Raw genomic sequence first — 24,956 nt, 5'->3', positions numbered from 1 at the left:
TTAGGGAAATGAGTAGAAAACAGCGCGATTTCGAGGGTCCAATAAGGGAGATAATTCTCCCTGGAAGTATCATTCCCTCCCCAACACAGGGAATATGTACGCATAAATCAAAAGGTCCCTGTTTTCCCTCAAAAGGTCCCTGGGAAAACAGGAGCTAGGACCAGTCATCGAATCATATCGACTCTCAGTTGCCAAGTTAGCCGCCCGCGATCAGTGGGGCTGTATATAGTTCAAACACGCTACGAACTCCCTTAGCTTCAACCGATTTTTTTTTTCTCTAGCCAGGTACCAGAATGTACTAGTCCTTGCTGAGATGTCAGGGATCCTAGGTACCAACCTTGACCAGGGTGGTTGGGGGCGTAAAGGTATATCCTTCAGGGGCCGTCTACCTGTGAACACTACAGAGTACGGAGTAAAGGATTAGAATGTTGACGCTTTACAACCAACTTGCTGGAAAATTGAATGATAAACTCTCCCCCATATCCTCCTTACATTCAAACATATCTCGGGGATTTTTAAATCTATCTTGTTCATATCATCTATCATATCTGTGGTACTACTGCGTATACCATAAACCTTTTATACCGGCAAGGATTCAATATTTCCAACTCTTTACATCCACTTTCTGCACGTCAAGCTCTTGACATTTGCTTCAACTTAACTATATTGACAGGATAGAGTACCCAGTGGGTCTTACGCTAGAACTATTCGGCACCATAACTCCGTGGACACATCCAATGAGTTTAAAATCCGCCCACGGGAAGTTCATATGTCGATCTTCACTATTAACGACACGGCCACTACTGCATGCCATTGCTTTTGTTTTCTGTTCTTTTCTCAAAGTTCCGTCTATGCTCCGGCAAAGGCCGGCCCTGCATGTTCAGTCTCAAAAATAACCCATTCGCATGGCATCTAAGCAAGGCACTTGTTACTTTCGAGAATAGGCAATGGGCAAATAATCCATTTTCCAGCTTTTGACTTTTTCTCTTGCCTATATTGAATTGCGTCCAGCCCCATTACATCAATGGCTGGGCTTGGTGGTGGGAAACGTGATGGCTGCACCGCTCTTTCTAAAGCTGGGTGGCTGGATATAACTACCTTACTCCTCACCTTGCGAGTTCGATTCCTTTTGGGAGTTTACTCTGGAGGCTGAGGATCTGCTCGTTTTCTTACTCGGCACTTTTCCAATGATCGTCTTGCTAACTGTGTCATAACGTCCGGGGAATATGTGATATGTCGCGTTTGTGGCGTTGCTTGTGCCTTGTCGCACAGATCATGATGCGCGCATATGCTCCACCTGGCAGTTCATGTTCCTGCCTCTGACGCGCAGTCTCCAGTGTGATACTGCACATTGTGCTACAGAGGTTAGTTTGCAAGCTTTATGTTGCCATATCAACAGGCTGGGTATTGGTTTGACTTCCAATTGTTTGGGCGAAATGGATGGGCCTGGGTGATAGATCTCCTCGAGAGACGGTCTGGGTGTATTATCCATTGAGATACAGACTGTGTCTGCATGGGAGATGCATCCCGGACCCCGGCTTTCCACGGTGTTGAAGGTGCTGACAGCATACAACATTGGCAATCAAACCTTGGAAGCAAACATCCCTTGCTGCCCATAGTCAAACCAGCCATATGGCATCTGACCTGCCTATCGTCTCTTACCCAATATCAAGCAGACTATTATTTCAGGAACGAGCATGATTACATTTATCTTGATATAATGAACTAACGTCTATCAATGAATACTTTAATAACAATAAGGGCGAAAGGTACAATCCAATGGCCTGCCACCAAACGGAGGGTGATAACGACAAACATGAACAGAAGAAAAAAAACATTATAAAATACAACCATGACGAGACCGTCGGGGTAATCCAACAGCTATCCCCTGTAGGTTTTTCGACAAAAGTTTCGGCGCAATCCGACAGCTCCGAGGCACATACCCCATGCCTGGGTAATGGACCTGGCATCATGAGGTCATTCATTAAACAAATATAGGGACGCATCACCCAAGGGCAGTCACTCTGCCCTTCTGCTTTGTTTGGCCAGCATTGGATGAACTTTTAATTCAATTGACTCATCCGAAGATGATTCAACAATCAAACTCGTAGGCAATATAATTCTTCCGAATCACACGCTGAAAACATTCAGACGCGACTGTGTTTCAGTTGATTATTTAGGCCTTGCGAGAGCGGGTCACAGGGCCGTTGGAGCGGCCAGTGGACTTGGCGCCGCCGTTCTGGGTACCGGCCGGGGAAGGAAGTTCGAAGTTCTTCATGTCGATCAACGACTTTTGGCCAGTGTTGCGGCGGGGGCGGCCGGTCTTGGCGGTCTTGTTATAGGTGGCAATGTAGAAGGAGATGAACAGGACCAAGTAGGAGCTGATGATGCCGATACCAGCCATGGCAGCGAATTCCTCACCGGCACACTTGCCCATGTTAGGGAGCCACGGGAAGTAGGCAGAGGTGAAGTAGGTGTACGAGGCGAAGTAGATGAAGCCTTAAAAAAAAACTGTCAGCATTCCATTCTTTGCAGGTTTCAGGGGGCCTGAACCACTTACCGACGTCAATGACGAACTGGAGAATCTGCAGCATGGTGATGTACTTCTTCCACCAAATGCGAACGCCGCGAGCGCTCTGGAAGTAGTACCAGTACATAACGACATGGACCAGCAGGTTGATGGTGATGGGAACCCACTGCACGGCAGTGACACCGATAAGCTGAGTGTAGCAGAGGAGGGCGGTGGCACCGTGGTGGTAGGTATGAAGGAAGGTCAATGGCTTCTTCTTGAGGACCAGGAAGATAGTATCAATGAACTCGACGTATTTGTTGATGTAGTTGAGCTGTTCGAGGTTGTGTAAGTTTCTCTTCTTCTATTTGTTCAAGCGCTTCGCAACTTACGTAGTACAGAATGATCAAAGGGCGAGTCCAACCACCCTCCTGATCGCAGATAGTGTAGAAGACTCCGTGTCTCCAGAGAGTGGGGAGAAGCTGCTCAATGAACAAGACTAGCAGGATACCGCTAACGGTGGTCAAAAGGAGGTTGTGGATCATGAACAAGGTATTAAGCTTGAACGCGGGCAACTTCTTCATGATCTCACGACCACCGAAGATGATAATGTAGTAGGTGATAAGCATCATTGTAGTCTCCTTCAAGGTGGACAGAGGAGTCACGCCCTCAGTGAAGTTGAATTCGCTGGCGGGATATCCCATAACCTTCTCGTAGGCCTGGTCGAAGAGGGGCCACAAGTGCACACCAAAGGGTCGATCGAGGGTCGGGACCGAGACATATTTGAGGATTTCGGACGCCATTGTGACAGGATTTGGTGTTCTCTCAACCAAATTCGATATGGAATTGAAGATAGAGATAGCCCTGGGAAGGCAAGCTGTTCTTTTCCTGATGGGCAGTAATGGGACTGCAGTAAACCCCCAAACACAGGAAAAGCCAAACCAAGTAAAGGAAAGGAATGAAAGAGAGAAAAGAGCTAAAGAAATGAAAGTGAAAAAGGGGGGAGAGAAGAGAGGGAAAAGCTGGAGAAATGGGAGAACAATTACTTTTTGCGTCCGGCGCGTCCGTTGAGGGCCCAAAAGGGTTTAGCGTGTCATAAAAAAGGGGAAGATCAGGTTCCGATCGCATCTACTGGAGTATATTGTCCGAACATATGAAACATTAGACGCTTATTAACTATGAGATATATCTTGATTCTCTGATTCTTTGAGAGCAAACCCAGATCATAAAATATGAAGCTGTGTTGTTGAATGTTAGGTTGTCCTCGGTGTGAAGCTATCACATGCTAGTGTAGTCCAATGGCCGTAGCGCATTACACAAAGAAATATATTAGATATGAAATTGCCGAGGACTTATCCAAGCTAACTATATATTTTCAGCAATTGACTATCTTTTACTCTCGATGGCCAATTCATTAGATTCCAGTCCCCGCTTTAAGATCCATATCCGAAGCGTTGCATGGAAAATCTATCTAGTCATTTCCTATGAGGTTTACAACTGAATGCCATTGGAGCATGCAATTAGCAGTAGACGAGCACAAAGGTCTGGAATTTTATACCCTGTTTATGCTAACTTGCATCAATCCCCACAGTATACATAGGATATCCATGGATAGAGCATATCCGGAGAGAAAGACATACAGATCAATATAAACTTTCTTTCATTTCCCAAATTATCTGTTTGGTTAAATTTGGCAGTATATCTATCTAATTCGAAGTTATTGAGATATTAGATTGAGATAATGTCAACTATCTAACCTTGAAATAACCTCAATTCCTGTTCTCATCCAAGGTCTCTCGGAAGCCACCACTCATATATCGAGTCAAATTCTCCTATTCTTGCTGGCTTTGAGGCTTGTATGGTAACATATTTACAATAATTGAATTGGATTGGAGTTAATTGCTCGGATAATCCTTTGAGCTAGTTCCGCAAAAGTTGGATCCAAAATATATACTTCAACATCCAATTACCATTATGGTTTATATTGTAAAATTTGGGATTACAGACTTTTTGAGTGCTTGATCGTGCCATATAAGACAGATAGATATAGATACAGCCAAATCTAAGAACAATATAATATGAACTCGACGGTCATGACCTTAAGACTCGGCCAATGACACGCATCTTGAAAACGACAACCATCCAACCAATCAGCGGCCGCCTTTTAGATCAAGACAGCTGGGAACGGGGCTAATCGGATGATGACTCAGCACCCGTGTCACTGCCTCAGGCGTCAACACCACACCACCCGCAAAATCCTAGAGGCACTTCTCACCTCCCCTTCCCGTCCCCATCCACACCTCTCCCCTCACCATTGTCACTGTCCGGTCCACCGTGGTCCCCCTCCGAAAATGTCGTCTCTATCTATCTTCCGCGTGGCGACCCGCGCCGTTCGCCCTACCGGCTTCTTTAGAGCTCCCCAATTGACCCGGTCCCGGATGCAGTCCCCGGTCACTCTGGCTGCCGCCCGCGCCCACAACTTCGGTACCACCTCCATGCTCCGCTCCGGCCACGAGGATGAGACATACGAAGAATTCTCTGCCAGGTACGCCCCCAATCGCAACCCATTGAAGCCGGAGGAGTGGGATAAAAGCGCCCTGCATCTCCACGTTAGGCGCTTCCCGGAACGAACATCGGCAGTCGTCTAGACGTGATAGGGATGTGTCATGCTGACAATGTATCCCAATGGCAGATTCGAGAAGGAATTTGATGGTGTGCAGGACGTTTTCGAGCTTCAGGTATGACTTATCTCGACTTCACCCGAGGCATATTGATCGGCATGCGATACATGGCATCAGCCACACTCGTCACTCAACATGCGGCTCCTATATCCGCACGAATTCGACAAATAACTAATGCATATCTTTGCAAACAGCGCAACCTGAACAACTGCTTCGCTTACGATCTCGTTCCCTCCGTCGAGGTCCTCACTGCCGCCCTCAAGGCCGCCCGCCGTGTTAACGACTTCCCTACCGCTGTCCGCGTCTTCGAGGGTATGATTCCACAACACCCCTCTCGAGTCACTAGTATCGTTCATTGCTGAACCCAAGCTAACGTCATTTCGTGATTAGGTGTCAAGGCCAAGGTCGAGAACCCCGACCAGTACAAGCAATATCTCGAATCTCTCGAGGGTCTGCGCGTCGAGCTGGGTGTCGCCCTCCGGGAGGAGCTCTACCCCCAGGAGGCGTAAATTCCCATCATCAATTCCACTTTTACGTCAATTTTCTCTTAAACACACAGTACCCCCTCGCACGTTGTTTATCCAGCACTGTTTGACTGGCTGAGGATTAGGTCAGGTAGAAGAGAAAACTGTATACATACTTTAGAGATCTCTTGTGTTGTTAGTGCTGCTGTTGTCTGGAAAAAGGTCATCTGTGCCTTACTTGGTTGGTGCTTAATCTATCTTGATTCCATCTTGTTCAGTCATCCTGCATTGTTGTATTATCAACCGCTCAAGTCAGTCCTCAGTCCTTGATCCTCAATCCTCAATCCTCAATTATCAATTTCCCTACACTTATATTATGGAGGATAATGCTTCCTCATAATGGTAGAATAGCCATATTGGTCCGAATCTCGGGTTTTGTTCCTAAGTAGGAGTAGCCAATATATCACACAAAATGACAACTTCGATAAGCAGGCCAAGAGGCGCCAGACCATAAACAAACAGAGCCTCCAACAGTGACCATGCGCAATCGATAAGTACAATCTAGACAAGGCCCCCGTAGCTCTCCAAGGGACAGCGACGCGCCCAAAAACGTATTTTGTAACAAGCAATTAAACCAGAACTAGGGAGGAAAAAAGGGAACACAAAATCATCAACACACACAGGTATGTGTCCGCTCAAACGCCGGGTACCAAGCCACTGGTTTTCAGTTATATAGTCATAGGTGTAGGCAAGGTGATGCAAAGAATCAAGTCATGAGGCATTCTCCAGAATGACAAGAGACGAGAGAACATATCAAACGAGACACACAATACTTAGTGTGTTCCAACATACTTGAAGTAAGTAGGTCGGCAATCCTCCTTGGAAAGGAAGTCTGCGCCTTGGAAGAACTGGCCAGCTTTGCAGCCGGAGCACTTGGGAGAGTTGGGGCAGTTGAGATACGGGATATGGTTGTACCCGATATCGCGGAACCTAGTGAAGATAAATGTAAGTGAGGGTTATTGAACAGGAGAAAGATTATGTAACATACCAGTGGACGTTGGCGGCATCGGCGAAAAGACCAATGCCGAGGGAGTGGACGGGAGCATCACCCCAGCGTTCGTAAAAGAATCCACCGGCGCGATCCAGGTGCTGGAAGTACGCCTCGTACTTTTCGCCGCGGAAGAAGTCGAGATCACCGATTTCGAAGTTGGACCAGAAGTGGCATGTGGAGTATCCATTGGCGCCCTTGGTGTGCTCGGGACGAGCCACGTCATCTGTAATCCACTCCCACATGTTGTTATCGCTGAGGTACGACGGGTTGGCAGCGAGGAATCGCTGAGTCTCGGGCCAAAGGGATGGGATACTCTGCGGTGCGTCGTAGAGATTGATGGTGAAGCCGTAGGTCTTGTTGCCATCCTCCATGTATCGGAACACGTCGTAGTCGACGTCGCAGAAGAACTTGACATTGGGCTCGATACGCCAGTAGTAGCGGTAGTTTGCGAGAGCAGGGTGCTTGTAGAACATGCCGCTGTTCCAGCGACACATCTGGTGGTAGGAGACCTTGGAGCTGTACTGGATGTCTTGTTCCTCCAACAGCTTTGCGGACTCGCGGAAGAGGTCCATATTGATCCAGCTTGGGACGTCCCAGTGTTCCTTGGGCACAAGTTCTGCATCTGAAGTTAGCTACGGTTCCTCTCATTATAATCAGCCTGCAATCCGTACCATATTGGCACTTGGCCTTGGTCATTGCCTGAGTCTTCTGCTTGAAATCATCGGTGAAGGGGACATCGTTGAAGAAGATATATGGATAATTGAACTTGTTGTTCCATGTTCGCTCTAGGTCACTCATTGTCGAGAGCAGTTGATCCAGTTCCTCATTGCGGACGAGGGTAATGAGCGCAGCATTCGTGCGGGCCGACTTTTCGCTATTGGGGGAGTAATCGTGTTCGTCGGCTCGCCATAGATTCCCTGCAGGTTCTCCGGTAGCTATAAAACTAGTTAGCATGGCACTTAGAGTGTGGTGCTTGTAATAAGAGCTGTGGCAAGAAACCGGGGTCACGCACGATCTACAAGAGGATCCTTTTTCATGCCATGAGCCAACTTAGACCCTGGTTCAGAGGTGCTCTGGTGTAATTGGAAGACAAGAAATAGACAGAGAAGGATGCATGCTGCACCCAGCATGCGAATCGGTCGCGCGATAGCCATGATGGTGGTTATTTGCTTAAAGGGGGAAGATGGTCGGAGAGACAGAGGCGCGGATTAAGAGTGGCCATCATTCCTTATCCGGACTAGCGTCATCCAAGCAAAACATCCGGGTGTCTCTTCACTTTATGCTTCTTCACTTTTATGACGTCTGGAGACATCTCAATGTGATTTATTTTTGATCTTGGATCCGAGCTTATGTCTGAAAATGGCTCTCGCGGCTGATTTAAGTACGCTTGGCGATGCCCTGATCACTTCCGTCGCTAAGATATCACCGGACCAGAAGGTAATACATTGAATTTCCATCATTCTCATATCATCGCGCATGGTGTACTGATACCTATGTAGGGGTCTGCGCGTGTCCAGAATCTGAAGCGTCGTGTACAAGGGGGTCTTCGAACTGGCTCTCATACGCGCACCGACCAGTTTGCAGTCGCCAAGCAACTTGAGGGACTACAGGAAAAGTTTCAAATCTTGAATAGAGATGAACTTGCCGAAGCCCTTCACACACGCCTTGTGGAGCTGGAGAGCAGTCAGAACTCCTGGCTCCCAGAGATCCTGAGTCTCTTACTGCAACTCTCAGATCGCCCCGCTCTTTTATCTACCGTCAAACGTCCAGAGGAAGGTGCCAAGGCACCAGAACCAAAAGAGACTCTTTCTTGGTCGGATCTTAACGCGGATGGGACGGCCTTCAGTGATGAAGAAATTTGGGAACAGGTAGACTTTGCTGGCGACTCGTCAGATGACGACTTTTCATCCGTTGCCAGTGATGTATCTATCCCAAAGCATAGGCCCCAATCCGCCACGACGGTGGACGATGGTTACACTATTCCAGAGGACGTTTTCGTTCCGGCAGAGGATGAGAATCTTGTTGCCTTTCTAGAAAAGGCCCAATTTTGGAGAGCGGAGAATCAAGGAAATGGCTCAGCCACCTCGCGACTTATCACAGAGTCCCAACTCGCTAGAGAGACTATCTTTATGCTTCAGGGCCTTCCGACGTCCATTTATGTATATTTGGACGATGAATTTGGAGTGGATCGAAGATACATGCTCGCACATTCATCCAGGGAATCCCTGGCCTCGCTTTTGCAGTGTTTCAGCGAGATAGGCGCCAAAATCAACAATTTACGGTCTTTCACCAAGCTCCCACAGACAATTCCATACATGCAAACATTCTGTCGGGGCTTAGAAGAGCGTCTTCTTGAATTTGATAGAGTCTTATCTCAAGTTCAGTGCAGATACCTTTCCGCTGGGTCAACTGTCAGTCTCATCCAGCTCCTTGTTGACGTTCGTCAACACTCTCACGAGCTAGTATTGCTCGCAGAAATGATCTTCAAGCTAGGCAAAAACTCGACTGATCAACCAATGTGCTGCCTTGATTTGTTATACAATTTAATATGCATGTTGGAAGCCCTTGGTGACGAAACTTCGTCCCAACGCCTGGCCGAGCTATTCTTTATGTGTTTCAAAACGTATTCAAGCTCAATTCGACTGTGGATGGAAACAGGCCAGGTTGATTGTTCGGACAGCACTTTCTTCGTGCGAACCAATCGTGAAAATGGGGATCTACGAACTCTTTGGCATGATTGGTTTGTGCTGGATACGGGCCACAGGCATCAGAGGATTCCTCAGTTCCTCGAAGCTGGTGTGCAGAAAGTTTTCACGGCGGGGAAAAGCATGGTGTTTCTGCGCCATCTGAATGCACCACCAGACATTGAGGCCATGAGATTTGAGGACCTCTATTCCCAAGACTCTTCGGTATTACTTCCTTTCCCCGCGCTAGTAGAGTCTGCTTTTGAAAAGCTCGTGGATGTGGATCATTCACTCAGTGCTAGCCTATTACGAACAGAACTTGATCAACAATGCGGATTATGGACATCTCTTGATGCTCTTCAACATGTTTATCTCGCTAAAGACATGAGCGCTATCAGCATGGTTGACGCCAAAATCTTTGAGCTGATCGATCGGGGTCGTTCGTGGGATGACAGGTTTCTGCTCACTGAGATATCAAGGACGGCCTTCAGTTCAATATCTGTCATTGACACATCAAGACTCCTTGTGCGGCCAGCTAGTACTCCATCTCGGATTTCTCAAAACAATCATCGAACCGTGCGGATTCTGGAAGCAATCTCAATTGATTATGGCCTTCCGTGGCCTATTGCGAACATAATTACCGAGGAAGCAATACACACTTACCAACGGGTCTCGACCTTCCTGATGCAAATCAGGCGCGCTAAATATGCTATTGTGAGACAGCGTATTCGCGACGCCCGCATCACTACACCTGACGACAATGACACATTGCTGCACGCTCTACACCATAACATGCTCTGGGTCCTCGATTTGATCTACGGCCATCTGACCTATCTTGTGATCTCCACAGCAACCCAATCTCTACACAAAGATTTATCTGGCGCACAAGATGTCGACGCTATGATAGCCGCCCACCAATCATATATGTCCTCTTTGGAAGCCCAGTGCCTCCTCTCTAAAGATCTATCACATATCCATGACGCAATCATCAATTTCCTAGATCTGTGTGTTCATTTCGCAGATCTACAAGCCGCGCACTTGCTCGGCGACGAAGACCAACATCTGGAGAACTTGAAGGCGCCGCAGACAAAGAGAGACTCTGAAGACGAGTTTGACTCCGATGATGATGAGGACTACGATGACATGAATCACGAACACACACTCACAGTCTCATTCCGTGACTCGACCTACAGCCAGCAAATGAAAACTGTCAATAATCACTTCAGCTATCTGACCACCGTCGTCACAGATGGACTGAAAACTTTAGCTCGGGCAGATGGACTTGAAAGTTGGGATATTCTTGCCGACAGGCTCGAATGGAGACGAAATTGGCGTAGGCTTTGATACATGACACAAATACCCTTGTTTTAGTTCTAGGAGTTGGCGTTACTTAGCTTAAGAATTGACACTGGGCAGTGGAAGATGCAATGCCTTTTTTGACTACATAAATATCTGCCTCAAAATAAAGTAGCGCTGGGCGTCCACCCGATTCGGAAACTCCTTCTTGGTCTGGGACCGTTGACATGGACACACCCCCGTTGAATTGGACACCCATAGCCCGGATCAAAAGGAAAAATGATACATTTCCAGGTATGCGTAGGGTGGCCAGTCTTACATGTCTGATCTGCTCTATATTTTGTACTTATTCTTTACAGGCTTGCCTAGTCAGGGAGTTAGGTACTCTAGATGTATAGGGTACAAAGGTATCGCTCGAGTGCGAGCTAGAGGTTGCTTGTCCTGCGGAGACGTCATGCTCAGTCGCAGGGCCTACAGGTAGGAAAGATGATAGACGACCCATATGGAGATAAAAAGCAATGAAGCATTGGAAACCACGAGGTATATACAGTCAGGAAGCTGCCTGGACCATCTGCATGGATAATCTTTGGCTAACAAACAATCCATTCAGGCCTTGATACATCATCCCAAGTGCCTCGCATCAGGAAGCCTTCATCTGGTAACTCTGAATTATTTAGAGTTATAGCATCGATGTATCCCGGGGTAATATATCGCCCATAATGAACTCCATCTTCAGTTGCCTGGAGTGACACTAATCCACACGCGGTCACTGTATGAAGTATATGACCTTGGGGCGACCTCAAGATAATTCCATAGGTCTCGTTCAAGTTGAGATCCATCAGATCGTTCGTCTCTAAATGCAAGACTTTCGTGCCTGTCCCAAGGCCGTCCGGACCAAATTCGGACTCATTGGCCCACTGCTCCAAATCTCTTTGTCTTTGGTCAGGATCAGATTTGTTGGCTTTAACCAGATTGAACATCTTGGAACATGGAAAGATCAATGAAGAATACAGTGTGATCTGGATCCCCCGAGGCGTGATTTTTCCGGCATTATGGATAAGTTGACTAAATACGCGCGTATATCGACATACTTTGACCGCCCATCGCAATCCATCTTCTTCGAACCGTAGCCCATCGAGGAACAGCACGTCTTGGGGAAACTCGTCTAGCATACTGTATAATGTCCGCATGCGATCATCGGCCTCCTTTACCTCGAGAATTTTTCCGAGATCAAGATTCAGGAGACCCGCTAGGACGGTTGCACGGTCACGGTCTTTGCTGGAGGCTCGTGTAGCCACATTGAACCAGGTTCGAGCAATTACCTTGCCTTGGGTTATACCAATCAGGACATAGCGGTCGAACAGGGATGCATAGTTGGTGGCGTATTGAAAGTACCAGTACCAAGCATTTACAGCGGTCGTGGCAACTCCGTCTTGACAGATGGGTATTTCTCCTCGGTCAGCCTTATTCAAGAGGACATCTGGGATGGTACCAATGTTGACTGCCTTGTCAGACAAAAGGACATATAGCTTGTTCTTTGCAGCTAGGCCTTCTTGGAGCGTCCATAACCGGCGAATCCAGCCTGAATAGTAGAGCACTCTCAGGCAAACTTCCAATTTAGTAGACGAGGACGAGTCGAGTAGCATAAGCCCCGAATCAAGAATCAGTGTCCGAGAAGCTAGGATCAGTCAGATTAGTCAAGCATGGAATTTACTTGTCACGGCTCGCACTAACCACTGGTATAAACATCACGGATGCGCTGAATCGCCAGACTTCGAACGTCACTTTGATGTGGGATGCATAATGTATCAATCCACACCAGTACAGAATTGTCTCTAATACGAGCTGTACTGACTGCAAAATGGGCAAGTCGAATAGCCCCAGTGTGTAGTGGTCCATATGTCTTTTCATCGTAGTAAGGAATATGTTCCTTATCTTGGAGGAGGGGCTTTGCTTGTTTGTAAAGAAATCCCAATTGGCAGTGTGGGAGAGAGTTACCACGAGGGTTGCCTAGTCCGTCAGCCCATATATGAGAGATAGCTACATATGGCTTGCCAGTGCGTTTCTTCACGACTTTAAGCTCATAATGCTGGTTACCGAGCTCGTCACTAGAAGGTGTGATCATCACAAGAGGGATTCCTCCGCCCTGGAGGATTGTATGTAACTGTTCAATGTCTGAGTCGACTAGCGAACAGCTACAGCCTTCTTGCACATGGCGAGTGACATAGCTACTCTCATCGATGTTATCCGCCACGCATTCTGTCATCTTACAAGACTCATGGGTCCTGTTGTTCCACCTGGCTTTGCTAGGAGCCAGTTGCCGCAGATACGCCTGCGTGTCCAGTTCAAGACCAGCAGAATGACACTTCTCTGTATCCAGGGGACACCATCCCTCCCTAATCATTTGCCTCGCCTCTTCTCGCGTGAGAAACCACAGTCTATAACCACGAGGGTCCTCCTGGGGGCCATCTCGCTTGATCACAATTTTCCAGAGAGTAAGGCTAACGAGCCGAATGGCGAAGGACATCTTTTCACGTATCCAAGGAATATATCTGGGAAGATTTTCGAGGACTTTCTTCACAATCTCGACGGATCGTGCCCCGAATTCGTTGTTTTTCCAGTTGTCAACATCCTCAACATATTTTTGCAGATGTCTTGTTGTGATGTACTGATCGCCCTCTTCCTCACGGAGAAGAAATTCAGACTGGTCCAACTGGTCGCCGAAGATATAGTGCAACATGCCAAAGTAGAGCCAGCACTCCATCATGGATTGGTATTCCGAAGGAACGGCGTCTGGAGGGAAATTCTCTGTTCCAGATTCGTCTAGCCAGCCACAGCGAGTGGGAAACGTATCCCAATCGCCGCCATCATATAGCGGACCGTCGTACTCAATCCGGAGGGGCCTCGGAGGGTTGTCAGGAAGGAACAAATGGTCCGCCATTGTGATTTTCTATCTCTTCTCAGAATGTACAAGAGGTCATGAGAATGGGATTTGACCCCACGTCAGCCTGGAGGTTTGCTTGTGCGCCAAGCAGAAGGAGCTGAAATTGGATACGACGCCATACCATGTGAGGTATAGCTCGTGCATACTTCTCCAAACCCGGAGTGGGGGGTCTTATGTAGTCCATAACTGGAAGACCAAGCTATGCCCTTCCACGTTTGATTCTCTGGAAAGTGCATCCTAAAGTATTCCTTATTGTGACGTTGGAGTCTGGGACTGTGATGTAGCCGAGGGCAGTGTAGGAAGGGAAGTTAGCACTTATTTCATGCCCGAAATATGAAACTACATAGCCTATCTTGGCATGAAGTCCAATTCAGCCGCAGATAAGAAACCCGTTTAAAACTCTCAGCTTAGAATATTAGACGGGAAAGAGACAATAAACTTAAAAAAAAGGAGCTTAGAATATTACTCCACGCTTGATATTATGCTTTGAATTTTAAGTACCATATACTGATGTGAGAAATCATTTTGGTTCTTTTTTCCCGACTCCAACACAGAATATGTAGACAAGAACTCAATAGGAAAAAGAAAACGGTTAAAAAAGCTTCGTAAATAAGAACTAAACATTCTAACCAACCCAGCGTCTAGCGCTGTAGAAGACCCGTCCCCAAGGGCCAATATCGCCCCAGGACGCGGCGTTCGGAGGCAACCAACTGGCAATACCGTTCATGACGGTACGCTCAGGGTGAGGCATGATGGCGAGGACACGGCCGTCGGGGCTGCGCACACCGGCAATACCCTCGGGACTTCCGTTAGGGTTGAAGGGGTACTTCATGGTGGGCTTGAGGGAGGCATTGTCGACGAATCGGACGGGGGCAAGACCCTCGCGAACGAAGTCGGAAGCCGAGACGCCCTGGGAGCCGGCGAAGGAGGCACGACCCTCGCCGTGAGCAACGGCAATAGGGAGCGAAGTGCCGTCCATGCCGTGGAAGAAGACGCTGGGGCGGGATGGGTCGGGGTCGGAGATACGGGCCATGCAGACACGGCCTTCGTACTGCTCGCTGGTGTTGCGCTCGAAGCTGGGCCAGTAGCCCGCACCGGGAATCAAATCCTTGATACGAGACAGGAACTGGCAGCCGTTGCAGACACCCAGGGCGAAGGTGTCCGGACGCTCGAAGAAGTCCTGGAACTCCTTGCGGGTGTTCTCGTGCAGCAGAACGGACTTGGCCCAGCCCTGGCCGGCACCCAAGACGTCACCGTATGAGAAACCACCGCAGGCGGCGAGACCGGCGAAGCTGGAGAGGGAGACACGGCCGGAAAGAATGTCGGTCATGTGGACATCGACGGCAGAGAAACCGGCGGTGTTGAAGGCAAAGGCCATCTCAGCTTGACTGTTGACACCCTGCTCACGGAGGATGGCAACGCGGGGCTTGTTGGCGAAGGGGGAGTATTGGGAAAGGCTAGTCATCATGGGCAAGCCCTTGTCCTTGGGGTCGAAGGTAGGGTTCCAAGAGAGACCGGGGTTGGCGTCATCAAGGATGTTGGCATACTCCTGCTCCGCGCAGTCTGCGTTGTCACGGATCTTCTGCATGTGATAGGAGGTCTTAGCCCAGATCTGCTGGAGGCTGGAACGGGTGTTGCGGTAGATCAACGAGGCCTTGTGGTAAATAGCAAGGTCCTGCTTGGGCTGTTGAGCAACACGTCCAATCTTGTGAATCAGACCCGGAGGAGGACCGCAAGTGGCGAAGGCTGAGCGGAACTGGATCTCGTGCTCCTTGCGGACCTGGAAGACGGCACCAAGCTCTTCGGTGAAGAGGCATTCAATGAGATCCTTGGTGTTGAAAGAGGGACAGATGTTATCGAGCATGATCTCAACACCACAGCGACCGGCGAACATCATTTCAACAAGGGTGGTCAGAAGACCACCGTCGGAGCGATCGTGGTAAGCCAAAACAATTCCGGCTTCCTGAAGTTGCTGTGTAGCATCGAAGAAGTCCCGGAAGAGATCAACGTCGCGAATGTCAGGGCACTCGGAACCGACTTCGTTGAAGACCTGAGCCAGAGCCGATCCACCAAGCGTTTTGCGACCGAACGAAAGGTCCACAAACATGAGAACGGTCTCACCAACTTCTTCGAAGCTACGAAGAGCGGGAGTCCAGGTCTTGGTGAAGTCACCAACCGGCGCGAAGGCAGAGATGACACAGGACATGGGAGCAGTAACTTCCTTGGCCTCATTTGAGGCCTCATCCTTCCACTTCATCTTCATGGACATAGAGTCCTTGCCGACGGGAATGCTGATGCCAAGCTTAGGGCATAGGTCCAGACCGACAGCCTCCACAGCTTCGTAGATAGCAGCGCCCTCGCCAGGGTGGCTACCGGCAGACATCCAGTTGGCAGACAGCTTCACGTGGCTGAGACGATCCACAAGATCGGAAGCAGCCAGGTTCATGAGCGACTCAGCAACAGCCATACGAGCAGATGAAGCTGAGGAGATGAGAGCCAAGGTAGGCTTTTCACCCATCGCGAAAGCTTCACCGGTCTTCATACCCTGGGCCAAGGCAGTGGCAGTAACCGAGACATCCGATACGGGTGTCTGCCACTTGCCAACCATCTGGTCACGGGCGGTTAGGCCGCCGACAGTGCGATCGCCGATGGTGATCAAGAAAGACTTGGAGCCGACTGCAGGCAGAGACAGTACTCTCTTGATAGCCTCATCAACAATCTCAGTCTTCGAGGTGAGAGAGGGAAGATACTTGCTGAGGCTAGAATCCACGGCGGGCAGCTTCAGCTTGCGCGAATCGACAGTTCGGGTCATGCGAGGAGTCTTTCCGAAAAGCACAGACAAAGGAAGGTCAATTGGGGCAGGGTACTCCTTGGACTCTCGGTCAAGGAGAATGAGTCTCTTTTCCTCCTCGGACGAACCGCCGCCACGACCGACAACGGAGAAGCCACAGCGCTCACGCTGAGCGATAGCAGTGAACTTGTTCATGCTCTCCTCACCAACAGCCATGACGTACCGCTCTTGAGCTTCACAGCACCAAATTTGCATGGGGCTCATGCCACGGTCGGTGTTATCGATTTCACGAAGCTCGAACGTAGCTCCCAAGCCTGAGTCGTGGATCAGCTCAGGAAGGGCGTTGGACAAGCCACCAGCACCAACATCGTGGATGAACTTGATGGGGTTGTTGTCTCCCATGGCCACACAAGCGTTGATAACCTCTTGAGCTCTCCGTTGAACTTCGGCATTGCCTCTCTGAACACTGGCAAAGTCGAGCTCAGCGGATCCCTCGCCAGAAGCGATACTGGAAGCAGCACCTCCTCCCAGGCCAATCAGCATAGCGGGCCCGCCAAGTACCACAAGGAAAGCACCGGGCTTAACAACATCTGGGTGCTTGATGGCGTGTTGGGGGCGAACGGTTCCAACACCACCAGCGATCATGATGGGCTTGTGGTATCCACGCACTTCCTTTTCACCGTTGCCCACGTCGATCTCGGTGAGCAGAGTGCGGAAGTATCCACCAATGCAGGGACGACCAAACTCGTTGTTGAAAGCAGCGCTACCAATGGGTGCCTCCAACATGATATCCAAGCTGCTGGCAATGTGGTTTGGCTTGCCGACATCGAGCTCCCATGGCTGTCTCAAGTCAGGAATCAAAAGGTCTGACACACAGTAGCCGGAGAGACCAGCCTTGGGGCGCGAGCCTCGACCGACTGCACCCTCATCACGGATCTCTCCGCCGGATCCCGTGGCCGCACCAGGGTAAGGTGAAACGGCAGTGGGGTGGTTGTGGGTTTCAACCTTGGCCAGGAAGTGAACAACTTCCTTGGTGTGCATCCACTGTCCAGTAGTTGGATCGGGGGCCCAGAACGCGGCCTCGGGGCCCTCCAGCACGGCAGCATTGTCACTGTAGGCACTAATGGTGTGCTCGGGATTCTTCTTGTGTGTGTTGCGGATCATAGCAAACAGACTGTTTGGCATGGGCTTGCCATCAATCACCCAGGAAGCATTGAACTGCTTGTGTCGGCAATGCTCCGAGTTGACCTGGGCGAACATGAAGAGCTCGACATCGGTAGGGTCACGGGCAATTGCACCATTCGGACCATAGGCCTCAGCCAGATAATCAATTTCTGAATCATCAAGGGCCAAGCCGAGCTCCGTGTTTGCCTCTTGGAGGATCTCCTTGGGGGACTTGGTACCGCCCTGGAGGGAAATGGTCTTGAGGGGTTGGGGAGTGTGCTCGGAGAACATGAGGCTTAACTCGGGCTCATCCTTGCCAATGATCTGAGTCATCCGATCATGGAGCGTATCCATGTACTCCGGCTTGTAGTCCTCCGCACTGTTACGAAGACACGAAATCTTCATACCCCGTTCGATCCGCTTGACGTACTTCTGCAGGCCACAGACGTGCGAGATTCCCGTTGCCTGAGAGCTCCATGGCGAGACGGTACCGGTTCGTGGGAAAATGTAGAAGGTATCGAATTGACCGTCGGTGGATTCGAAGGTAGGAGGGATGTCTGTGATATCGCCGTACTGAAGCAATTGTTCAAGTACCGCACGCTGGGCCTCGTTCAAGGGCTGGGTGGTATGCACATAGTGAATCCACTGGGCTCGGACATCCTGGACACCGATGCTGGTAGCAATAGCATGGCCTCGGGAGCGGGAAAAGGCAACGGAGCCTAGGATGGTCAGATATGTATCGGTAGAAGTCATCGTGAAGCAGATTGGGGATTATCCCAATTAGTCAAGTATGACACAGGAGGAAGTAATTCTCCTGGTATAGAAGATGGCTCGAGTGCCTCTCTCAAGTAGACTTGAGAAGATCGCTAGAAGAGGCCGGCGATGACTCTATCGCCGCTTTTTTTTTGGTCAGAGAAATGAGTTTCCCCCGCCCTAAGCCAATTGCGGCTTATCTTGCTGGGTCATGTGCCGATAGCGGATTTAAAGTTTGACAACAAATTCTTCACCTGAGGGGCAGTTTCATTTTCTTATATAATCATCTATTCAATGATCTTATATTTCTGAGAACTTGTTAATATATAAAATCTGACAATTACTAGGCTCCTTCATATCGTTTGACAGTATTGAAAGGAGAATCGAATGGAGGGCTTTGCTCCGGAAAGTGTGGGGCCTGGGGAGCACTGAGTCAACAGGAACATCGGCCCGGGGAATCCAATATAAAGAATCACCACAGCAATGATATTTTTTTGGTCTGTGAAAACCTGCGGTATAGGTAATCTTCAATCTACTAAATAATTTACTAAGTGCAAGAAAGGAGAAAAAAATTGCACCCATACATTACCACCCAAAAAGAGTGGAGAAACCTACATATATATAAATATTAGAACCTAGACACTGGAGGTAGCACGGTGCCATATATCAACCTTGGAATATTCCTTCTTTAGTGCCTGGGCTTAGTTTAATCAACTCTTATACTGCCCAATAATAGCAGGACACCTTGAAGCTTAGGACATCAAAGAGCTAGATATATACAATTTGAGCGTCAATCATCAGCTACATGTAGGAAACGCAGATTTTTGTGTATCAAAAGACTAGATAACTCCAGATTTTGTTTACAGACCAATTTAATATAGAATCTTCAAATCACCCTTCCAGCTCATGGCTGAACCGTTCCCTTGTTACTCTCCTAATTTTTGAGCACCAGAGTTTCTGGTCAGAACGTTCACGAAACGCAGGTCTGAAGTCAATGAGGACACTTAGTAACAGCCAAAGCGAGTTACTTGATGCTTGATGGGGTTCTCAACAAGCATAGACTTCCTTTTGGTCCAGTCGTTAAATGAGAGAGAACCCTTGACAGGATATTAGACATGCAGCAATCTGCTTCAAAGATGAATATTGCTTACAGACACATAAATAAGACGAAACCCCCATTTGTAACGCTTAAGATATGAAGATACTCCCAAGGTTCTGTGATTTGAAGACTGATCATTCGACCTCAATCCAATAAGTTTACAAGCAACTTGAATTTCTTTAGGCCGCCTTCAGCTACAGTGGTTATAACACACACAAATGCCACACAAATGCCGGCCGCTGAGCCCTTTGATTATGAAACGGCCGAGAAGCCAAATAAACGATTTACCTCATTTGTTGTTCACCCTGGACCCGGTTATCTCCCGTAATACCAAAGCTCCTTATAGTCAATAGAGGTGTCAGCAGACAACAACTTTGGACATATTTCTTCTCCAAATCCTACATTGTTCCTACCGATCTAGACGGCGGTGATACTTCTAGAACTTAGCTTATGAACGACTCGGTATCTTCCGCATGCGAGGCTAGCACGATGGCGAGAGGATTAAAGCTCGTTCTTGTGGTATCGATCCAAGCTCTCAGTGAAGGTTGAATGGGAGGAGACGCAGAGTTTGAAGACATGGGAGCTATGTATATGAAAATCTCCAACGTCTCCACTTCAAAGATTGACGGGAAATGATTTGAGGGATAATTGACTGGAGATTGGAAGCTGTCTATGAGGGGTACTGGCTGCAGAGCGAAAGGGCTTGCACAAAATACCGATCCACCACGCACGGCAGGGTGTGGGTCAGTCCAAAATGGTTGTTATGCCCAATATACAGATGGAGTATATATAGAATTTCTATGATTTCAAAGGCTTTTTGTGGGTGCTATACATGCTTGAGGCTCTTGCACATTCTTTTGCTCTCATTTTGTTGGCAACAATTCTGAATACAAAATATAACAAGATACACCATATAGTAGGATGATATCTAGCATTTGTAATTCGGATGCTGCACTTCTTACTAGCACAAAGTACACGAGATTGCAAAGAGTCAAATAAGCATTTAATTATGGGGATGGGAGTAAACCCACGTCAAGAGGGACGGAGTACATACTCCGTATTCTCTAAACAATAATGATTAAACATTCCAAACAAGCCTGGAAGCAGAAGCACATATTTCCACCAATTGTGGGGTGGCAAGGGATGTCGGATTTGAATCTTTGTATCTTTGATATGGAGCACACATACAAAAGATACTTAACCCCATAGATACACATTGGGTCTCAAAACACATCGCATCTGAATATTAGACGTGACCCACAGCCATTAAGAGGTGTTACTGGTTGCTTGAGAATCCAGGTCTGCAAGAATCTAGAACAAGATAGAAACTATGGTGGCGGCGAATCGATATCCGCTCGCATGAAGTTCGGTTCCCAATAAGGAAATCCACTTTAATTTCCAAATTGGGTAATATGTTCCGATCTATACAGAGTCGAGGTGTAAAGCACAAAGATAATGTTGTTGCCCCCACTGCGGCCCAGGGACCGTGTCACCTGAAACGGATTTTGTATATTGGGGAAATATTCATGCTACACTCTACTCCGTAATATCCCCTGAGCCGATCTAAAAATTTCAATGTTTCCGAGATCCTCTCTTCGCCGGTAGATACAACTATTGGATACACATACCTTTGATTTATTTGATCCGATTACTCTAATTTACCTGCAGTCTTGACAGATATTATGACTCTCTCGTCATACTTCCACTTCTCCAAACTCGGCCTATATATATAGCTATCTCCTTGGTTGAGCTTCTCATGGGTGGTGGTCATAGTCAGACCCGCTTTTGCGTGATGCCAAGCTGGAATTCCGGAAAATACCTTGAACAAGATACAAGATAGGCAGGTATAAGAAAGAAGGTCCTCAGGCTACAGCATACTCGGTTGCTCCTGCTCATCAATAATATCCCTGATCATCGATATGGTATAAAATAGCGCATTATCTAGTGTGAAGTAGTCTCCTTACTCGAAGGATCCTAAGACCAGCCCTGAAAGGTACCCTTGCCAATGTCTTGGTGATTACCAGCCCTCTCGTTAGACCTAGTTAGGTTCACCGATGGAAAAATATAGTCAAAGTTCTTTCCAAAGGAAAGGCATCGGGAATCAAGGCGATAAAGCCAAAGCGTCATCGTAGCATATTGCCTAATTAGGCTAGCGCCACCCTTCCATATCAGGCAACCCATCTAGGTGCGGGCCGATATCAAAGGTTCCGTTTGTAGCAAAAAAAGGTATGAGCATTTCATCCATGGATGGTTCTGTATTTCTTTTTTTTTTGCTATGCTCCACTCGTCGAAAATTCGGGGCCGAATTTTATTGGAGATGAGTTATAAAAGAATGCTACCCCGGGTGTCCAAACGATCCATCTTGTATGACTACACGTTGCCACAACTACAACACCTCACACCTATAATTATACAACACTTCATACTTTCCCCTGGGTACAGCCCTCATCACCAGTCTGATATCTCTCAACATGGAGACTCCTCGTTCAGATCAGACACACACAAATGCAACTAGCCCGACAGCCTCCATCGGTTCTGGCGAATACAACCATGCACAAGCACAAGCACAACCGGATGATTACCTCGACCTACCAGTCCGCGAAGTCACTGACTCCGCCGATCTACGTGAATATATCACTGAGACGAGGACAGGTGAAATCATCAAGCCGGTCAAGTCCAATGCTACTGGCAAAATCGAAGATTGGAAGATGGTAACCTTCACCATCGACGATCCTGAGAACCCCAAGAACTGGTCGAAGGCATACAAGTGGTACTGTACCATGGTGGTTGCCTTCACCTGCTTTGTCGTCGCCTTTTGCAGTAGTGTCATCACAGCCGACATTGAGGGACCTATTGAGGAATTCGGTATTGGTCGTGAAGTCAGCTTGCTTGTTGTTACGGTTTTCGTTATTGGATTTGGTATTGGTAAGTAACTCACAGATATGTGATCTGCTTTGTATAGTTCTAACCTTATTTTAGGACCCATGGTTTTTGCTCCGATGTCAGAGATCTTCGGACGTCGACCTGTCTACGCTCTGACCCTCGCAATCGCTGTTATTTTCGTCATCCCGTGCGCCGTTTCCAAGAACATTGGAACTCTCATTGTCTGCCGTCTGATTGATGGAATCGCTTTCAGTGCCCCCATGACTCTAGTCGGTGGTACTCTGGCTGATTTGTGGAGGGCCGAGGAGCGTGGTGTCCCGATGGCAGCATTCAGCGCTGCTCCCTTCATTGGTCCTGCCATCGGCCCACTTGCTGGTGGTTACCTGGCTGACAATTGCGGTTGGCGCTGGCTTTACTGGCTCCAGCTTATTCTGGCTTTTGTCGCCTGGGTCATGATCAGCTTCACTGTCCCTGAGACCTTCGCACCGATTTTGCTCAAGAAGCGCGCCCAGAAACTTCGCAAGTCTGAGGACGACCCCATGTATACCACCGAGACCGAGCTCGATTCTCGTCCCATGGGTGAGAAGTTGCGAATCTTCCTCTTCCGCCCTTTCCAGCTTCTGTTCCTGGAGCCCATCGTCTTGTTCATTTCTCTCTACATGTCCGTCATCTATGGCTTGCTGTACATGTTCTTTGTTGCCTACCCAATTGTTTACCAGGGCGGCAAAGGATGGAGCGCGTCTAACACCGGTCTCATGTTTATCCCTCTGGCCATCGGTGTGGTCATGAGCGCATGCTGTGCTCCTTTTGTCAACAAGCACTACCTCAAGGTCTCTGCGGCATGCGGTGGCAAGCCTCCGGCCGAAAAGCGTCTGATTCCCATGATGTGTGCTTGCTGGTGCATCCCTTCCGGTCTTTTCATCTTCGCCTGGACCTCCTACCCCAATCTTCACTGGATGGGACCGGCTATGGGAGGTTTCCTTATTGGATTCGGCATTATCTTCCTTTATAATTCTGCCAACAACTACCTTGTTGATACCTACCAGCATCAAGCAGCATCTGCTCTCGCAGCCAAAACCTTCATCCGTTCTATTTGGGGTGCCAGCACCGTTCTGTTCACAGAGCAAATGTACGAGCGTCTGGGCGACCAGTGGGCCAGTTCGCTTCTTGCATTCATCGGCTTGGCTTGCTGTGCCATTCCCTATGTATTCTACTTCAAGGGAGAGTCCATTCGTCGTTTCTCGAGATTTGCCTTCAGTGACGACGAGGAGAAAGCCGAGAAAGCTGTCAAGGCATAAATTGTTGTCTTGATCTCGGGGAATCTTTAAAAAGAGGAGGTAATTTTTTTCATCTTGTTCAGCATTGTGGAAATGATTTGCTGGTATGATTGATGTGGAAAAAAGCTTGGATGACATTTGCACGGCGTCTTTTGATATCCATTACATATATAATCGGTCGAATTTTTGACATATTGATAGTTTTTAATACAGAATTTGTTTAACACACATAACACCATGAGTATACGTACTTTTACGGGCGGATCGAGGTACATTAGTTTTGATCTACCTTGACGGTTTGATACATTAGAGAGCCCTCAAAAGGTATGAGTAGGTTGTTAGTGGAAAGCAGGAAATATCTTGTCTTGGTAGATGGGATAACGGTGACCTTGGCTAACATTTATACTGTATGTCTACTTCCTCAAAAATTGATCAATATTGAAATTCAGAAGTACTGCTTAATCGGGCCTGAACAGTCATCGATCTTGTCGCCAACATGATCCCAGTCCACGGGCGTCAGCGTTCAACACCTGGAGGTAAATTAGGGGTTCCAAAATTATTTTCTCTCCCTAGAGTAAGTAAGACGCTATTTAGAACACAGAACAACACAGAATCATCTCAGAACCTGTGACAGCTCCTGGAGGAACTCGGCCTACAGAGGCCCACCATACAACATGCTGACATAATCCACCTGATGGCGCTCATCAGGACCATCGCATCAACTTGAGCCTCTTTTACTTTGGGCTTTTTTTTTTTGAGATCAAGGGTCAACACCAACTCCGACTCAGTTATTTAAAGATACAATACAACTACTCGGTCTTTCACGATCCTAATAATGGCCTCCGACGCTGCCTCCCTCTCGCCCGCCGAGCTCTACGACTCTACCATGACCGTCCCCTCCGACTCAGAGAACTACTCCGCGAACCATGAGATGTCCTCCTCGGTCCAGTCAACCGAAAGCTCACCCATGATGCTTTACAAGCCGCCAAGTGTTTGGGGTCTTGTGCGCGGAGCTGCCATCAACCTCTTCCTCCCCTTCGTCAACGGTCTCATGCTAGGCTTTGGAGAGCTGTTCGCACACGAGGCTGCTTTCCGACTTGGATGGTCTAACACTAAGGTACGTGGAACACTATATGAGCTCATATCAATCCGGATGACTGACTCTCTGCCCTTGGTTATATAGATCTTCCCTAACCACCGCCGCTCACATGCAGTGGGCCCGGGTGTTGAGATGCGGGAGCTTCCCTCGGAGCGGAGACGTCCTGGACTGAGGGATACTGCTTCTCTAGAATAAGTGATTGATATTTTTTGTGCCGTTTAATCTGTTCGAGAATGGCAGCATTTACGCGGGACACAAAAC

General features: G+C 48.3%; 8 protein-coding genes across 8 annotated transcripts; 4 read left to right on the top strand and 4 right to left on the bottom strand.

Annotated features, from left to right (window-relative positions):
* Window positions 1–2,176: 2,176 nt before the first annotated feature.
* On the bottom strand, window positions 2,177–3,312 carry N7517_009748 (elongation of very long chain fatty acids protein; the record flags this gene model as incomplete). The annotated part of the gene is made up of 3 exons (XM_056727471.1): window positions 2,177–2,499; window positions 2,561–2,843; window positions 2,902–3,312. 3 exons carry the CDS (start codon window positions 3,310–3,312, stop codon window positions 2,177–2,179), a joined length of 1,017 nt encoding a protein of 338 aa, XP_056576043.1.
* Window positions 3,313–4,707: 1,395 nt separating this feature from the next.
* Window positions 4,708–5,984, top strand: N7517_009747 (cytochrome c oxidase subunit VI; the record flags this gene model as incomplete). The annotated part of the gene is made up of 4 exons (XM_056727470.1): window positions 4,708–5,054; window positions 5,202–5,247; window positions 5,385–5,502; window positions 5,581–5,984. The coding sequence occupies 4 exons, from the start codon at window positions 4,708–4,710 to the stop codon at window positions 5,697–5,699; spliced, it is 630 nt and encodes a 209-aa protein (XP_056576042.1). The 3' UTR covers window positions 5,700–5,984.
* Window positions 5,985–6,487: 503 nt separating this feature from the next.
* Window positions 6,488–7,859, bottom strand: N7517_009746 (glycosyltransferase family 15 protein; the record flags this gene model as incomplete). Its single annotated transcript, XM_056727469.1, has 4 exons — window positions 6,488–6,644; window positions 6,703–7,321; window positions 7,377–7,640; window positions 7,718–7,859. The coding sequence occupies 4 exons, from the start codon at window positions 7,857–7,859 to the stop codon at window positions 6,488–6,490; spliced, it is 1,182 nt and encodes a 393-aa protein (XP_056576041.1).
* Window positions 7,860–8,064: 205 nt separating this feature from the next.
* Window positions 8,065–10,733, top strand: N7517_009745 (uncharacterized protein; the record flags this gene model as incomplete). Its single annotated transcript, XM_056727468.1, has 2 exons — window positions 8,065–8,142; window positions 8,205–10,733. The coding sequence occupies 2 exons, from the start codon at window positions 8,065–8,067 to the stop codon at window positions 10,731–10,733; spliced, it is 2,607 nt and encodes an 868-aa protein (XP_056576040.1).
* Window positions 10,734–11,275: 542 nt separating this feature from the next.
* Window positions 11,276–13,626, bottom strand: N7517_009744 (Heterokaryon incompatibility; the record flags this gene model as incomplete). The annotated part of the gene is made up of 2 exons (XM_056727467.1): window positions 11,276–12,363; window positions 12,420–13,626. 2 exons carry the CDS (start codon window positions 13,624–13,626, stop codon window positions 11,276–11,278), a joined length of 2,295 nt encoding a protein of 764 aa, XP_056576039.1.
* A 628-nt stretch (window positions 13,627–14,254) lies between these two features.
* N7517_009743 (phosphoribosylformylglycinamidine synthase) lies at window positions 14,255–18,337 on the bottom strand (the record flags this gene model as incomplete). Its single annotated transcript, XM_056727466.1, has 1 exon — window positions 14,255–18,337. One exon carries the CDS (start codon window positions 18,335–18,337, stop codon window positions 14,255–14,257), a length of 4,083 nt encoding a protein of 1,360 aa, XP_056576038.1.
* Window positions 18,338–21,907: 3,570 nt separating this feature from the next.
* On the top strand, window positions 21,908–23,617 carry N7517_009742 (MFS transporter; the record flags this gene model as incomplete). The annotated part of the gene is made up of 2 exons (XM_056727465.1): window positions 21,908–22,361; window positions 22,416–23,617. 2 exons carry the CDS (start codon window positions 21,908–21,910, stop codon window positions 23,615–23,617), a joined length of 1,656 nt encoding a protein of 551 aa, XP_056576037.1.
* Window positions 23,618–24,431: 814 nt separating this feature from the next.
* N7517_009741 (TOM13-domain-containing protein) lies at window positions 24,432–24,896 on the top strand (the record flags this gene model as incomplete). Its single annotated transcript, XM_056727464.1, has 2 exons — window positions 24,432–24,713; window positions 24,780–24,896. The coding sequence occupies 2 exons, from the start codon at window positions 24,432–24,434 to the stop codon at window positions 24,888–24,890; spliced, it is 393 nt and encodes a 130-aa protein (XP_056576036.1). The 3' UTR covers window positions 24,891–24,896.
* Between the last annotated feature and the right edge of the window lie 60 nt (window positions 24,897–24,956).

Source organism: Penicillium concentricum (genome assembly GCF_028827145.1).
Source record: "Penicillium concentricum strain IBT 3081 chromosome Unknown utg000004l_segment0_segment0, whole genome shotgun sequence".
NCBI lineage: Eukaryota > Fungi > Ascomycota > Eurotiomycetes > Eurotiales > Aspergillaceae > Penicillium > Penicillium concentricum.
The sequence above is the reverse complement of the archived record's forward strand: the minus strand, read 5'-3'. Positions and strand labels throughout refer to the sequence as shown.